The 14,223-nt window shown below is 40.6% G+C and overlaps 1 protein-coding gene across 2 annotated transcripts in view; it reads right to left on the bottom strand.

The window, feature by feature from the left end:
- Thsd7b (thrombospondin type 1 domain containing 7B) overlaps nucleotides 1-14,223 on the bottom strand; it is an 877,985-nt gene that overhangs the window by 183,953 nt on the left and 679,809 nt on the right. For both annotated transcript variants that reach the window (XM_026779900.1, XM_005348232.3), the window contains exon 15: nucleotides 13,936-14,114. In XM_026779900.1, the coding sequence (XP_026635701.1) occupies nucleotides 13,936-14,114 (179 nt within the window). The remainder of the gene's footprint in view (nucleotides 1-13,935; nucleotides 14,115-14,223) is intronic.

Below are 14,223 nucleotides of genomic sequence, written 5' to 3'. Positions count from 1 at the left end.
TAAGAAAAAAAAAAAAGAAAAAAAAAGAGATAATATGAGTTTTTAAAATATTTATGATTTTAGTTAATTTTTAAAGGAGCAGGCTTCTTTATTTTAATTAGTTTTTAAAGGACCAGGTTTCCATGAGATTTTCATATTCTCATTGATTCTCCCACCCCTTTAATTTCTGTGTTTGCCTTGACCAACTGTCTCCCCTTCTCCCCCAAGTACTTCTACTTCATTCCGTTGTCTCCCCTCCAACCCTTAAGCCCCACCTCAGTTTTAATGCCCCCTTTCTACTCTCCTGGACTTTACCCACATTTATTCTTACCTGGATATATATATTAACAGCTGGAGTCTAAGAGGGACACATGAGCTAGAATACACATATTATTCCTCTGAGCCCTGTTTGCTCCCTGAATACAGTGTTTTCCATGCTCCCGGATTAGAAGATTTATGACTGTGAAAGGCTGTATGGCCAAAAACAGCCCACAGATTCAATGTAATCTCCATCAAAATTCCAGCAGCATTCTTCACACAACTGGAGAAAGCAATTATAAATCAGAAAGAACATAGCCAGAGGCGTCACAGTACCTGAGTTCAAACTGTACTTCAGAGCCATAGCGACGCATGCAATATGACTTCGACACAAAAGTTAACATATAGATCAGTGAAACATAATAACAGGCCCAGAGACAAACCTGCAAAGCTGCAGATACCTAAGTTTTGGCAAAGGTTTAAAAAAAAAACAGTAAAACTCACTGATGTGTTTGTGAGTGCTCAGCCCAGAGCAGATTAACGCAGCAATAGAAGACAAGTCATGGCAGCTTCAGGATTGGAGTGTGAGTATGGGCAGACAGATGTAAAATGAAAGGCTTCACTAATCCATTGAGAGGGCACACACTACATCCTGCTTTAAGTGCTGGATGTCTTGTCTGCGCTTCCGAGCCTACCCTCCCACGGTCTTAACGCCAGGCCCCAGGAGCTCTTTAACTTTGTAGAACAGTTGTGTATGGAGACCTAAGTACATGAACGTACTTAAGTGAACAATTTTTACTGGGATGCCTTTCTCATTGAGGGTAGGAGAACAGGAGAGGAAGTGTGGTGCCTGACACTGTAGCTTGTCTGTTTTGGATGTCAGTTAGTGATCACAGCCGTGGGACACTTGCAGGCTATTACACTAAACAGATCACAGAATGGCATCAAGGCTGTTTCCTCACCACTCCCAAACAGTGTCATGGAAGAGCCCTGGGCAAGGAAGCATGCTACCAGAAGAACGTATATACAGTGTTTTGAGACAGGGTTTCACTGTAGCTATTGAGCCTACAGAGCCTGGAACTAGCTCTTGTAGACCAGGCTGGCCTCGAACTCACAGAGATCCTCCTGCCTCTGCCTCTGCAGTGATGGGATTAAAGGAGTACATCACCGCTGCCCAGTGAACATTGATATTTTAATAAAAAATTGCCTAATTTTTCATCTTAATAGGTAAACAATGTTAATTTAATAAATTAAATGCATGGATTAGGCATATGAAAGAGAAGAAAATCAAGAGTGTATGGTGGACTTCTCTGCTGTTTCTCCCTGTGCCTGCTGCTCCTGTGGCTGGTCACTGGGTGACTGAATAATGTTTACATAATGGCTCAAATGCTCTGTGAGATTCCTCCCACACCTTTTAATTATTAGGATTCTCCATTTGAAAACTACTAGCATACGTCAGACAGTTACTACTACCAAGAGTGCTCATTCACATTTCTGTATTCTGTTATCTTAAACATCCACAAAAAGTCATGAGGTCCCTGTCTTAGGACGTCTGGGAAGTGTCATGACCTTAAAGAGATGGGGCCTAGTGGAAGGCAGGGCAAAGGGCATCATGGTGGTGCCCTTTAAGGGGTATATGGCGTGTCATCACTTCCTCTTTCTCGTTTTTATTTCTCACCTATGATGTATGTGATTTTGCTCTACCACCCACTTGCCACGCAATCCCTCACCATACATGAGGGAACAAGAGACACTACCAACCACACACAGGAACCTTTTGAGCTGTGGCCACAGCAAGTGCGTTCTCTTTGGAAGATGATTTTCCTCAGTATGTGTCGGCGCTGACTGAATGCATACATGACACACTTCATTGTTTTCTTCACCTACACAACACTTCTACCTGTCTGTTTCTTACATCTCTAATGGCACAGCATAAGCATGTACACGTAATATTTGTTAAAGATACAATGGAAAATGTGCTGATCACTTTTTTAGTTATTTTTTCTAAGGTTAACACTTCAATAAAAAAATTACTTAATTTTCCATCTCCATTTTGTAACCAACACCACGAGGTCATTAGATACGGCATATTTACCTTTCTGTATATAGAGTGCTATATTACTAGCCAGGTTATGCCCCTTCCCTATCTGAGGATCAGGCAACTGTTAGGAAACACTATTCGGTTCAGTAAAGCACTTCTCCAAAAGACGTGTTTGTGGTACAAGCCATTGAGTGTTGGTGTCTCAAGCAGAATCAAGGTCAGACTAAAGTACCACATGATGAAGTCAGGGTACATCTTGCTTGCTTGCTTGCGAGAGACCACCGTGAGTGTGGTGTTGCATTTGGTGTTCAATGAACGTCTGGGTTCATTTGGATGGAAGGGATGTTCAGAATGGAGAGGGCAACAAGCTGGAAGTCAGGACCCCTATTCTTGCTGGTAATTAGATGTCAAGCCGCTTCCATGAGCCTCATTTACAAGATGATGGGTTGCCGTAGACAGGGAATCTTAGCTCTAGCTGCACGTTAGATTCACTGGAGATTAAAACAGTATCGACGACCGCATCCTATCACCAGAGATTCTGATTTAATTGGTCTGGGAGTGGGGTGGGATGACACTCAAGAAAAGTCTCATGTGAAGCCATGATAGAGGGGTCAGCAACTGATGTTTAGAGTTTTCTTTGCCACTTGAGCTGTTTATTGTTCCCAGAGTGGGTCCTTCTGGAAACAGCTTTATCCAGACAATTTCTTTTTTCACATAGGAGGAACACTGAGGGGCTCACAAGCAACCCCACCTCACACTTACACCTGTTTTTAAGTGAACAAAGATATGCTTGGGTAGCAAAGATAGAAAAAGATTCACCATATGCCAAAGCCCGTGAATGAGAGGGAGGACAAAAAGCAGGTGGTTCTGAGTACTTTGAATGCCCTTTCTGCCCCAAGAACTAGGTATAATTTGGTCTCTGCATCCACATTTATTCCTTTCCCTTTCCCATATCCAGTATTCACCAAGGACAAAGACCCAGCATTAGGATGACCACACATGATTAAGCTGCCAATGTCTATGACCCTAGCTCAAGTCAGCCACAGTGAAGCACATTCTCAGTAGACAAGAAGCATACTTGTAACTTTGATAAAGCACAGACAATTATTCCCAATTAAGAAATGAGCTGAGTCACCTCAGTGTTTCTGTTCTTGTCACACAATGAAAATTCGATCAGCAATTTTTTGCTGTGCTCTGCTCAACATTCCAACAGCCAGGAATTGCATTCCTGTGCTTAAAGGCTCTATCCTGGCCAAAGGAAGACTGCTTCTGTTCAGCCTGGAATGTTCTGCCTTGACTCTCCCTCAAGTAGGTAATCAGAGGCCGGGCGGTGGTGGTGCATGCCATTAATCCCAGCACTCGGGAGGCAGAGGCAGGTGGATCTCTGTAAGTTTGAGGCCAACCTGGTCTACAAGAGCTAGTTCCAGGACAGGAACCAAAAAAGCTATGGAGAAACCCTGTCTCGAAAAATCAAAAAAAAAAGTAGGTAATCAGAATTTTACAAGCCCCCAGGCCCATCAGGTGTGTTGAATTTTAGGCTGGGTAGTTCAGCCTCCACAATACTCCTGCAGGGTTGGTAACATGCTGCTACCTGGTTCAATGACACACCTCTTACTGACTTCTTCTCCTCTCTGCCATACTTGTGTTCATTTCCTTCATGATGATCCCTAAGCATTTGATAAAGAAAATTCTTGCTCTGGAATGCTGTCTCTGGCATTGCTTCTGGGAGAATCTTGCCTCAGAGAACCTGACTGCCAGCTTGAACTAATGGTGATGGTGGTGATGGTTGTGGTGGTGGTGGTGATGGTGGTAATAGTGGTGGTGGTGGTTGTGGTGAGGGTGGTGGAGGTGATGGTGGTGGTGGTGGTGATGATGGTGATGGGGATGGTGATGGTGGTGTTGGTGTTGGTGGTATTGGTGGTGGTGGTGATAGTGGTGGTAATGACATAACATAGAAGGAAAAGAAAAAGCAAGAAAAATTTTCATGGAAAGAGAGACAAGAGATGGGTGGGTCAAAGTGTGAAATAGATGGACAATGAGGGAACATTACAAATATAGCAGCATATATATTTTATATACATACACATATATTAAAAATGAGAAAACTGTAAGTCCAGAAGAATTGATTATATTCTTCCATCAAAAGCAGAGAAAAGTGACAGCAACTTGACTCTTGCATCACTGTTTCCACACAGGCTCACGCCATCTTGCCCTGCTGGTCTCTCATTTGTATACGATGAAGCATCAGTGATCCAGGTCAATCCATACTGTTTCCTAATGCTATTGTCCAAATTAATTTGCCTCCATTCTAAGAATGACAAGATTGCTCTGTCTCAGGGTAAAAGTTAGGCTTTGGCAAATGCGTGCTATTTGGAGAAATCCTTTGGAAGTATACATTATAATGAGCTTTGTACCTGTTTTGAGCATTAATAATAAACACCATGTCTCCTCCTTGTCAACTAAGCAGAAGAAATTTCTTTTGTGATAATAAGACAACAACTCTATTCTGTCTTAGACAATCTATATTTAAATGACAGTGGAGCAGAATTTTAATACAAATGTAATAAATTTGATGGGTCTTTCCCAGAGAAAGGACAATATAATAGACCCAAACACCTAATGCCATTAAGCAATGTCTGGTCGTGGAAAAGTCAACGGAAAAAGAATTTCTGTAAGAAGATACTGTGTTTGAATCATCTGCCTGATCTATCTGATCAGCCTAAGAAAGTGAATCTCACACCTTCTGAGAAAGTCTAGCTGAGGGCTGATAGGGAGAGAAAAGACAGAAGTCTACCATCCAGAACCCCCTCCCCCCAGCATGACAGCCTTGCTATCTGAGCATCCCACTTCATCCTGGTAAACAGAGTTGGGGCCAGATCGCAAGAAGTCTGGGAGAACATACCACACAGTCCACACTTTATATAGAGGTAATAAAAGCCCTTGAGATATATTTAAATAGAATCAGATTTGTGGTGCAGAAAGCTCATGGAGCTGCTTTGTCCACACCAGAATGCAGGACAGAAAAGGAAATTAGAGAAAGAGGGAAGGGGGCAGTGGCTTGGGAGGAAGAAGGACTAAGTGAGCCTGGATGGGATGTTCATGCACTTCCTCTGCCTGTGGAGGGACATAGGGGTCTGGTGCAGTCACTCACTGACTTGCTGGCCTGGGAGGGTTGAGGAGATGAACAGCTGTTGCACCCACGGGACAGTTAGACCTCTATATACACCACTATGGCAGACAGGGAGCTATTACCTGTCAACATATAAAATTAGGTATTCTCTGTACACAGGAAGACCAACAATAGCTTAGAAGCTAAAATGCAGCAAGCCCCAAAGCTGACTGTATGATATTCTACAGCTAGGAAGCCAGTTCTTCAAGTAGATGTATGTGTGCTGAAAGATTCATAATACAGCAATGGCCACGACAGTATTATCTGTAACAATTCCAAACTGCAAATAAACCAATTATCTATTAAGAAGAAAATGATAAAATATGCTATGTCTAATACAACAATGAAAACTGTAAGATGGAAGTAAGCTCCTATGCTGAAGGAAGGAAAGGAGTATAAAGGAGCCGGGATTTCTGTCACATGGCATGAATGACTCTCACGGACATCATGTTGAAAGAAAGGCAGATGGAGGAGGCACAGTGTGGCTTCCAGCCTGAAAGTGAACCATCGTTGGCGGACGGAGCAATTGTCAAGAGCTACAGCGACATTTTGATTTGTCAATGGGTTATTTCTACCCCTGGATAGTGCTTGAGGGACAAGGTGTGCTTGGGGCTGGAGAGATGGCTCAGTGGTTAAGAGCATTGCGTGCTCTTCCAAAGGACCAGAGTTTGATTCCCAGCAACCACATGGTGGCTCACAACCATCTGTAATGAGGTCTGGTGTCCTCTTCTGGCCTACAGACATATATGCAAAACAGAATAGTGTGTCCATAATAAATAAATAAATATTTAAAAAAAAGAAAATTCATAGGATCATGTTCCTTTCTTTATCTGCTTTTAATCCTCCATAACATTTGAAATGAACCGAAACCTTCTAAACTCACAAAATTAGTTTTAACTGCATGAAAACCCTTGTCCCTTCTTCCACTAACACAAAAGCATAGTGCCAAACAGTGTGTGGTGAAGGGAAGTGAAATGGCTTCCTACACAGAGAGAGATCTTTACTGAACATCTGAGCAGAGTCCTCACGACCAACATATTTGACTCCAAACATTCCTGTAGCTGAAGTGAAGTGAAGTGAAGTGAAGCTTGCACAGACAAGCCCTGAAAGGCAAACTGGGGGAAGACGTTTATGTGTTAAAGGTCAGAGAAAAATGATCATATCTAACATCTATCACACATTTAGCGTGTGCCAGGGAGGTGAGATGGCTTCTTAATTAAAGGTGTCAGCTGACATGTCTAAGGACCTGAGTTCAGTCCCAGGGACCCAACTGGCAGATGACAGAAAGGCCTTCTTAGCTGACCTTTGTCCTCCACTTTATGCTATGGCATGTGCATGTGTGTGTGTGTGTGTGTGTGTGCGCGCGTGCGTGCGCGCTCATGTGTGTATGCACTCACAGGCACATATACACATACATACATACAAATAAATAAGTATATTGCATGTGTAAAATAATAAGACAAAATATGAATATTTATTTTCATCAGCTACCTATCTGAGAAATTATCAAGATGAGGCTCAGAAAGTTCAACTTGAACCCAATCCTGACTATGTCTTAGCATTAAAAAGGCCCCAGTGGCTGACACTGGGCAGATGATGATCACATTTTCTTACAACTGAACCTCTTCTCTAAGAGGAAAAAATTTTGATGATTTGCTCTGAATGTGGAATTAAGAAAGCAAGTGATTTCTTGTTTGAGTTCGGCAGGAAAAGAAAGCTAAGTCAGCTATGAAGCTGCTCTTTTGGGGTCTTTTTTTTTTCTCTTTTGGGGTCTTAATTTACCACCAATTCCAGCTTCAGCAAGCAAATATCTCTATGGTGGCAGCGTTCACAAACTTCCTGGTCAGAAGAATCCGCACACAAAAACATTTCTATCAAATTCTCATTCCTGGATCCTCTGCAGTGTCCCGCAGCCCAGAGAGCAGCGTCCTGAGACACAGTTGCTATGGCAATCCCTCAAACCTGGTGTTGTCTTTGTGCTCTGGATCAATAACAGTTATGAAATAATCTACTCTGGGTTTCAGAAGACAGAGAACAGGCTTCTCAGAGAAACAACTTTCTTTGACTCAAAACCAAGTCATCTCTCTACAAATGCTGTTCTGCAAGGACCTGCACAGGACCAGGCATTTACCTTCTGGGGAAAAGAAACCTGAAATTAATATCAATGGAAAAACTAGAGAACCAGTATGCCATTTCAAATCTACTTTCAAATATGTCTTCAGCGCAGCCTTTCTTCTTCTTCTTCTTCAGTTAAGAAAGCACCGCAGCCCTACCAGTTTGTGTGTGATATTCTGAGCTTATCTCCGTGTAACAAACCATACTTGCAGTTCAGCTTGGAGTAAGGGGGAAGGAGCTTTTCATTTCATATTTATAACTTAAACGGCAGACTTGGGAAAGACAGAAAAGTGGATTCTGTCAATATTTTTCGAGAAAGTATTCAAGAGCTTCGGCCTCACACCAGGTTAAGAAAAATGGTCTTGGAAAGCCGAAAACAGATGTGCAACGTTCATACCGAAGTTGCTGTTGTTTGATATTTCATGGGGTTTAGAGCTAAGGGGTTAGGATAATATGATGCATGAGAGAACAATGAAGATGCCATAAAACCTGACCTCAGAAAATTTCCCCACTTTCCAAGTTTACAGTATCATTAAAGCACCATTTAGGAGCTGCCCCACAGGGACAGCTCCAGAAGTGCATAGTTAACACCCTGAGCAAGTGCCTACAGAATAACAATGCATCGTATTAGAATAATAGAAACAGTAAGCCCTCAAAGTACTCAGTTGTACTGGCAGATGGGCAAAAAGGTGACCAAGTGAAAAGAGCCGGTGGCAGAGGCTGTTTTACAGTGTCCACAGGCAGAGTGAAGGAGGCCTGGGCCTGGGACAGTACTGTGTGAAAATCAAAGGAGTGTAGCATGAGTTTCCAAGTCCGCCATGTTCTTCCAAACACTTAAAGAGGAAACCCCTCTACCATCCTTCATTCAGAACTGCAAGATGTTCTCACTGAACACACGCTCTTATTAAAGAGACACCCACCAATTACCCTCCCCCAAAGGAAGAGTCCACCGGATGGGTAAACAGAGGTCCCTTTGGGCTACCCTTCCCTTAACTCTGAGGGAAAAGGCTTCTTCCTCTACTTCAGTCTGGGTCTCTTGTCAAACTTCTGAGTCCAAGTTCAGGAGCCAGGAACGATTTGGTTTAGATCAGGAACTACATGAGGATGTCCAAGTTGGCTAAGTAGCCATATTTTTTTCTGGGTCAAAAACGAAATAATGCAAAGAGGATGGGTTAAGGGAAGTGGACTTGTAGACATGCAGCTAATGGAATGAGGCCGCACAGACTGAGGCTAACCCAGTTCACACGGAACCCTCTGCTCAGCCTCGAGTCTTGTGTGTGGGGGGGTTGTTCATGGTAAAATAGATTTACATATCATTAAAAAGAAAGAATACTTGAAATGTGATTGCCCTGGTTTGAAAAGTAAACTGCATTGTTCGCATTTGCAAATTTAGGTCACCTTTCACTGGGGAGGAGACACACCTTCATCAAAGCAATCATTTCTAAAGAACGCACATATTTAATTCATATTCTCTAAGTAAGTTGGAGGCATTAAGGTCCTCCAAAATGTGTTTAGGTGGAGCATATCTTGAAAATGTATAGGTAGTGAATCTCTTACAAGAATTGTATTCAGACTGTGAATACAATGCCTTTGACGGGTAAACAAAAGGTGGTTTTTCCAAGGGGCCCATGACTTCAATCAGCTAAAGAACTTTTAGAAGGAAACGTAAGTCCAGTGGGGCTTCACGGCGCTCATATTTAATCTGCTAATAGCATCATTTCAAATGAAAAAGATTTCAAAATATACAGTGCAAGTGCATTGAAATCCGTTCAACACATTTAGACTGTAAAAATTAAAATATATTGTCTATTTTATTATGCACAGCAGAGTCAAGGGCATCAGCCAACTGACCTGATAATCCAATAAACTGTGTAGAAGGCATTTATGCCAAGAGAAGAGCTCAGGGACAGCTGCACCGCGAGCTATTTAGCATCACAAACACACTTAGCAGAAGCTACTCAAGGATGGCTGTCACTGAGGCTCTTCCAGAGCAGGAGCTCGAGGGTTGATAGGTTTTGGTTTAAAAGGGAGGCTTTTATGAGAGATTATAAATATTGATTTCACGGAAGGAGTCAGAGTAGTTTATGAGTGTGTGCACATTATGCCATCCTTCCCATTTATATCCACTGGGCTAGTCCTCAGTGGGATAGAAATGTCAAAGTTTTCCAGGACACTTTTGAAAGACCCTTTGGGAACCAATTTGGAGACTATTTCTTTTTTCTTCTTGAAGGACTTGTGCTTTTTAGAATGTAAATAATAATTTGTACATAAAAGACCATCCTAATGTGTTTGCCGGTTTTGACGGAGGCACCCTCTCATCCACGGGGAAGGCAGCTTTTCACTTAGACCTCTGATCACTCTAAGTTGACAACTCACAAGACCATGCAACAGAGGATAAAATGTTCTGCAAAAATACCAAAGAGCTCTTGTCCTCAAATACACTCCATGCCCAAAAGAGAATCAAGGAAGAAGAATGACTATGTCAGTCAACTAACATTTACCCAGAAATATACCCGAGTAGTTCAGTGTTCTTATGAACAGTGTACTAGATTCAATGTGACACACAATGCATTTTCCTCATGGCAAGGCACTAAAGAATTGTGCCTCCCTTGCCACTGTAATTTGGTTACTTCTGACATAAACAGTAATGCTGGCATTATTTTCTAAACAATGAGAATCTCTGACAGCCTACATTTTTGTCAGATGAACTGTGAAAGTATGAATTCTTCCAAACAAGTTCTATATGTAGCAAAAGGCACGCACGCGCGCACACACACACACACACACACACACATTCACACAGAGACACACATATACATGCGTACACATACACACATGCACATGTACAAATGCATGCACATGCAAACACAAGCATATAAAAGATTCCACTACAGGCAAGACAAATATATGATGTCAACACAACATAACTTCCACAAATGAATTGACAGGGATCAGTGATCTTGCTTTAGAGATGGAATTATTCCTAGGAGAATTTCTTTTAAACACCTTATTTTTCCCAATTGGAATTTCCCTGGCCAATCACAGACTTATGAATGAGTGAGAGAGTTTATGAGTTACCCTGATCAATTAACATAGGTTAAGATATGAAGTGTGCAGATATAATAGAACTCCTATACATTTTTGTGGGACTGTAAAATAGAACAACTGTCATAAAAACATATTTGAAGATTTCTCATAAAACTGAAAAATAGAACACGATTCTGCAATCCTATGTCTAGTATTTACTATGACAAGCTAAAATTGCTATGTTAAAGTGATGTCTGCACTTCCATATACGTTGCGGCCATGTTCATGTTTGCCAAGTTACACAATTAGCCTAAATGAACAGCAGTGATGAGAAAGGAAAGAATGAGTGGTACATACACAAAATGGATGCTGCCTTGTCCTTAAAAGACAGAAATGTGGCCAATGGTGAAATTGTGGATAAATCTTAAGGATATTGTGCTGAGTGGAATAAACTGGGTATAGAATAGCAAACACTGGCTATTCATGGTTGCTCATGCCTATAATCCCCAAACTTGGAAGGATGAAGTAGGGGAGTTGCAGCAAGTTCAAGGCCAATCTGATCTACACAGAGAGTTCCAGCAATGTGTCTCAAAACCAAAACTTTAAAATATGCAAGACCAAAAAAAACAAAAGTGTGTGTTCTCACATAGGTTTGGGCTGTAAGGCAATCAGATTCGGCAGAGAGCAGAGCGATGGGTAATGGCCAGGGGAAGGTGGGGGAAGGGGTGGTAGTCACAGACTACCTGCGGAGTTACAGTCTTTAACTGAAATCTGCCACAGCATGATCAAGGCAGTTAATAAAACCATAGTGCACATCTCAAAGATGCAGGGAAAATGGCAAATATTCTCACCACAAAATGGTTGAAGTGAGGGATGTCTATTATACTGATTTAATAGCTTTACATTTTATTCATAGGACATAACGTTATTTCATTCCGTTAATATATACAACTATCATTTGTGAATTTGCAATAAAAAGAAAGTTTAAGAATATAGGAAGTGGTCACTGGAGTTGCTTTTTCACTTGCACATGCGCGCCAGGTGCCTGAAATTTCTTTATAATAATAAATTCTCTTTCTGATCATCAAAGTCTAAGATTCACTTCTGATCATCACAAATCCAAATGACTTTGGATACAGTTGCCTTTTTGAATTCACAACTTAGCAATATCCCTTACAGGCAAAATATCCTTTGCTTAATTTTCACTTACCAGAGTCATCTAAATTATTCTTGAGCTTGGATTGAATTTTCAGCTCATGTGACCTCTCAAGGCAATGAGTGTTGTGTCTTAAGTATGTGCATTTTCTCTGGATCATGAACAGCAGATTTCCTTCCCTTACATGCCACAGATGTATTTCTGTAGCTCTACACACTGTGAGAGGCTTGCCATCTGTGCTCAAAGAAGCACCGCCTTTGATATGCAACTTCTTCATTTATAAAATCAGAATATTAAAACCAATGGTTAAACCTAGTTTTAAAAAGGCTCAGCTTTCATTGGCTATTTGAAGAGGATGTGATGATAAATATGAGTTCTTAGCAGTTGGTCTTTTTCTTTTTCTTTTCATTTCAAATACCTGAAAAATTTCCCAGAGATGGTCAAAGCGTCTTCACGGAGAGCATTCACCTGGAAATCACCTCCTTACTGTAAACCTCCATTATTTTTTTGTTTGTAAGGTTTACTAATGTGGTCTTCCCCTCTATATGCTATTAATATACTTTATTACAACTGGTTATTAAAGAAGCTGTTTCAGCCAGTGCTTTAGAAGAGTAGAGCAGGACAAAAAGCCCAAACAGAGATATAGAGGGAGAGAAAGTGAAGTCAGAGAGACACCATGTAGCTGCCAAAGAAGAAAGATGCCCAGAATTTTACCTGGTAAGCCCCAGCCTTGTGGCAATAAACAGATAAATATAAATGGGTTAATTCAAGATGTAAGAACTAGTTAAAAATATGTTTGAATAATTGGCCAAGCAGTGTTGTAATTAATATAATTTCTGTGTAATTATTTGGCTCTGGATAGCTGGGAAAAACAAGCACAGTCTCCGCCTATGGTTTATTTCTGCTGCAGCTGTTCCTTCCTGTTTTTATTATTTGACTCTTCTCATTTTTGAGCTTCTATACCTACAAGGTCTCCTCACTGTCTTAATGTTATTTTCATAATCCTTTGCTTCGTTTTCCTGAAATGGTTTTCATCTTAAGAGACGGTGTCATGACCATTATTTCATAATTAAGAAAGAAACATGACACTCATATTAACTCTGTCTAATTTTACAACTTATATATTTCTTGGTTGATTAGTAACTTTTGATAACTAAACTGTCTTTTGTAAGACTTTGGAGGGGGGGGATCTCATGATACTAGTCTTGAAGAAATGTATCATGTTCAAATCTGAGCACTACTATACATCCTAATCAAACCAGGAACTTCCAAATGTTATTTCCCTTCCACTAAAAACTTACATGTTATCAAAACCAAAACAGGGTTATGAGGAGGGAGATTAATGACAGAATTAGCAATAGAAGCCTATGGAGCCATTCTGTTGAAAGTTTCCTAATAAAATGGTATACATAGTCATGCGAGATATTTTTCCCTACCCTTATGATAAAGACCTTTCAACTGCCTTCATCTTATGTGTCATCTGTTAAATTGATTTTTAAAATCAACAGTCCCAATCTGCTAATCAGTATGCATCTGTGGATGAACTCTGAGTTCTTCATTATAATTCTTAGACTAAAGTTTAGACGCCGGATGACAAAGTTGGAGTATGCTCTTGTCAACTCTGACTACTTAGCGTGACAATTTTGCCTGACAGGTATATGGCAAGGTATCCATCAGGATGTCACCTGTAAAAACAGGCATGACTTCTGCGGAAACGTGTAGAAAAATCGTCAAAATAGATTTGAAGAGTTGTGTAAGAATTGGTAAGATTGACAGCAAAGAAAATTATGATAAAGACTTAGGTAAAAGAAAACTAGTACATCATTTCTGAATTGTTAAAGATTATATCATGAATGTATTACCTTAAAAATTGATGGTTTCCTTTTTATTACTTATGTTTAAACAATGTAAGTATTTAACATTTTACAATATCAAATTATGCTTCTGTTTAAAAATTAATTAGATGTAATTTTGTAAATATAATTAGTGCTAAGGGTACCAAGTTGGTTTTCCCATCATGTGATATCAGGCAAAGCCACTTCTTACTCTGCTATCTTTGGTCTGCCCTTGTTTCTCTTTCAGCCTTCTGAGACTCTCTGTAAGAGATTAAGTTTCTTTTCAGCCCAAAGTAATAATTCAGGTAGACTTGAGATATTTTTTTTTTCTCTTTTGCTTGTTTATTCACTTTACCTGATTCTTGAGATCCAGTTTGGGACATGGTCGACCTCCACTGTAAGGTTTTTCTTTGAGCCATTTAGATCGGATTCTCACTCCAATACCACAAGATGAGCTGCAAGCACCCCAGCTGGACCAGTCACTTAGCTTGCAGTCAAATGGGCAGGGGATGACACATTCTTCTTGAATATAACCTGAAAAGAAAGGTTTTCAGTGAATACAGGGAAGTCAGGTGGACTAGTCAAATGCTCCGCTTTATTCTCTTTTATCCTCACAGATTGGATTTCTCGTCACTGTTGCTAT

Source organism: Microtus ochrogaster, chromosome 6 (genome assembly GCF_000317375.1).
Source record: "Microtus ochrogaster isolate Prairie Vole_2 chromosome 6, MicOch1.0, whole genome shotgun sequence".
Classification (NCBI taxonomy): domain Eukaryota; kingdom Metazoa; phylum Chordata; class Mammalia; order Rodentia; family Cricetidae; genus Microtus; species Microtus ochrogaster.
This window is presented reverse-complemented; position numbering and strand designations above follow the sequence as displayed.